This window comes from Pteropus alecto, unplaced genomic scaffold (assembly GCF_000325575.1).
Source record: "Pteropus alecto unplaced genomic scaffold, ASM32557v1 scaffold461, whole genome shotgun sequence".
Taxonomy (NCBI): Eukaryota; Metazoa; Chordata; class Mammalia; order Chiroptera; family Pteropodidae; genus Pteropus; species Pteropus alecto.
In genome coordinates this window covers 146,360-150,034 of record NW_006431079.1, presented here as the reverse complement: position 1 = coordinate 150,034, position 3,675 = coordinate 146,360, and the positions used below count along the sequence as shown (strand labels likewise).

General features: G+C 36.2%; 1 protein-coding gene across 1 annotated transcript; it reads left to right on the top strand.

Annotated features, from left to right (window-relative positions):
- Positions 1-1,152: 1,152 nt before the first annotated feature.
- LOC102881244 (olfactory receptor 10A3) lies at positions 1,153-2,097 on the top strand. Its single transcript, XM_006905609.1, has one exon. It carries the CDS (start codon positions 1,153-1,155, stop codon positions 2,095-2,097), a length of 945 nt encoding a protein of 314 aa, XP_006905671.1.
- Positions 2,098-3,675: the final 1,578 nt, after the last annotated feature.

The window sequence follows — 3,675 nt, the reverse complement described above, 5'->3', positions numbered from 1 at the left end:
CCTCATTTTTTATTCTCTATTCATCCAATATTGGCATAGCGTGTATAATAGACGTTGTGAATGTAGCAAGGAACAAAACCAAATCTTTGTTTCCTGGAGTTCACCTTTTCGTGAGGGAGTTAGATTTATATAGAAACTGTCAGTTGGTGATAATGGAGAAAAATAGAACAAGGTTTAACGAGAGGAGTAAGAGAGCACCGAGGTAAGGGCGCAATGCTCGATCATGTTGAGTTCCCAGCTCTCTATTGTGGGATCAAACATGTACCTGAGATTATTGAGCCTAGAAAATGTTAATTGCTTACTCAGTGTTTGTTTAATGATTAAGTGAACTTCTTGATGAGGAGGAGAGAGGGGGAAAAAAAGAGGGAGTGGAAACATTTAAACCACAATTTCAGAATGACAAAAACTGGACTCTTCTTGAATCATCATGGTCACAAGGACAAGCCATAGAGAACTGGCTCTTAAAATTTCCCATATAGGCCAATCTTAATATAATTGGCCACGACCAGTCTATACATAAATCAATGAGCCTGAAGTCAAGAATTATTTACATATTACCACTATAGGTATATCTAAAATACAATCCACTTTGTGTGTTCCTGCAGTTTTCATATTTAAACAAATCACATACAGGGATTTTGAACATGATAAATGTTTATAATAAACATAAAAGAACCATGGTGTAACTTTTGAGTTATTAGGTTATTACCAAAATTTTGTGGGTATCTTTTCCTATCCGCTTACTTTTTAATACTTTATTTTTTGTAGCAATGTATGATATAAAAAATGATAGCAATGTAAGGGGAATGGAACATAAGTTATAAAACATTTATGTTGTTTTAAGGCTATGTTTAATTTTCAAACTACATAAAGTAAAACTTGCAAAAGAATTTTTATGTATTTCGTACTTTACAGACCAGATTCCTGAGCCATATTCTTCACTTCCTCCTTTTTATTTGAAAGATTCAATAATCTGAGTAATTGGCCATTCTCCCAAATTGCCAAACTTAGTTTCTGTCAGGATGAGTTCTAGTTTATACGAACTGCCAAGACTGTCTGGAGTGAATGCATACACAGATTCTCAGCTATTGGACTGTGACTTCATAATTCATATACTATGTCCATAAAAACAAAACACGCTCCACTACTGAAATGAAAAGGCAAAATCAAAGCTCTGTGGTTGAATTCATCCTCTTGGGATTTTCTAACTTTCCTGAACTCCAAGAGCAGCTCTTTGGGGTTTTCTTGATTATTTATCTGGCAACCCTGATGGGAAATGCCATTATCATATTCATCATCTACCTGGAAAAGAGCCTCCACGTTCCTATGTATCTGTTCCTCCAGAACTTGTCTGTGGTGGATGTGAGTTTCAGTGCAGTCATCATGCCTGAAATGCTGGTGGTCCTTTCTACTGAGAAAACGTTGATTTCCTTTGTGAGCTGTTTTGCACAGATGTATTTCATTCTTTTTTTTGGTGGGACTGAATGTTTTCTCCTGGGGGTAATGGCATATGATCGATTTGCTGCAATCTGCCATCCTCTGAGTTACCCAATGATTATGAACAAAAGTGTTTTCATAAAATTAGTAATATTCTCATGGGTGTCAGGGATCCTTGTAGCTACTGTGCAGACCACGTGGGTTTTCAGTTTTCCCTTTTGTGGTCCCAATGAAATTAATCATATCTCTTGTGAAACCCCAGCAGTGTTACAGCTTGTATGTGCAGACACCTTTTTGTTTGAAATCTATGCATTCACTGGCACCATTTTGATTACTGTGGTTCCTTTCTTGTTGATACTGTTGTCTTATATTCGAATTCTCTTTGCCATCCTGAGGATGTCATCAAGAGCCAGAAGGCAAAAGGCCTTTTCCACCTGTGCCTCCCATCTCACATCTGTCACCCTTTTCTATGGCACAGCCAGTATGACCTATTTACAGCCAAAATCTGGCTACTCCCCAGAAACCAAGAAACTGATGTCATTGGCTTACTCACTCCTGACACCTCTGCTGAATCCACTTATCTACAGCTTGCGAAACAGTGAGATGAAAAGAGCATTGATGAAATTATGGCGAAGAAATGTAGATTTACACACAGTCTGACTGTGCTGGGAAGCTGTATGATATTTGGTCACTACCTGACTGAACCATATTTTAATTTACTAAATGGTGGAAAAGTTTCCATTTCTTGGTATGGGTATGCTTAACTTTTGAATTCTACAAATCTGCTAATATATTAGAGGTATCTATATACATTTTATTCTTTTTTTCATAGATGCTTATGTTCCTTAATAGTGGGCATGACACAGTTTCTTCAAAAAATTGTTTAGTGGTGGTCATACAGGTGTGTTTGTTAGTTTTTGGTTCCTTTAGAGAATGCTAAATAAAAATTTTAGTTTTATACATTCACAAATATTAGTGCTTTATTTCTGCAGAGTAGGTTCTCCAATGTGAGTTTGATGGGTTAAAGCAACTCCAAGTTTGCAAACTTTCATAAATATTATCAAATTCCTTTTAAAAATTACATCAGCAGATTGTTGAAAGTTTGCAGGTAATGTCTGAATGTTGTATCATAACTGTTTTCATTTAGACATCAAAGAAGCATCAGCAAAAAGTTTGATTGAATCCCATCTCTTGATATCCTAAAATTTCCTTCTTATAGCTCTTAAAAGAACCAATAAAGTAAGGATTTAAAATAAACAAGCAAACAAAAGAAGCTAAGTTTACTTGTATCTACCTCCCCTGCCACCTCTCCTTCCATCTGGTAAGCATTAAACTGTTGTCTATGTTCATGAGTCTCTGTTTGTCTGGTTTGTTTGTTGCTTTCAGTTTTATATTCCACATATTGTGCTGACTGGAAAATTGCTGCTTGGCTATCGCCCATGGGAACATAGGCTATCACCCATGGGAACATAACATTCTAACAATAAACTTTCTGCTTCTGTACCCCCGCTTGCACACCCGACCTGTGGGTTGACAGGTAGCGAATAGGAGAAAAATAGACCTTTGTGTTTAAGACAGAATGAGGGATGGGATTTAGCACTTAAAAATCCTGTACCTCTACATTTCGGGGCTGCTTAATTTGGAGTCTGCGTACCCCTGGCAGACCCAGCTGGCTAAGTAAAGAGCATGTTTCCTATAACTCACTGATTTCTGGTGGTCCATGTGTCTTTCGGGGGCTGGCGGCTACAACAATATGAATGAAATCAAGTGCTTCTCAGCTTTTTCTGACTTATTTTGCTTAGCATGATCTCAAGATCCATTCATGTTGTCAGAAATGACAGTATTTCATATTTTCTTATGGCTGAATAATATTCCATTGTATATATGTCCCACATCTTCTTTATCCAATCATCTATTAAAGGGCACTTTAGTTGTTTCCATGACTTGGCCACTGTGAATAATGCTGCTATAAACATCGGGGTGCATATATCTTTCTGAATAAATGTTGTACACTGAAACTAATATAATATTGTGTCAACTTTAATTGAAAATAAATTAAGAAAAAACAACTCATATAGAAAAAAAGAATGATGTTTTGAATTTTTTTCATAGATGCCCTTTGTCAGGTTGTGTTTTGTTCCTCTCTTTCCATTTTTGCATTTGGAGGATTCAAATATTTCACAATTTAATTTATCTATCTGCATTTTAGCAATACTATCTTGTATTTTTTAAGTGGTT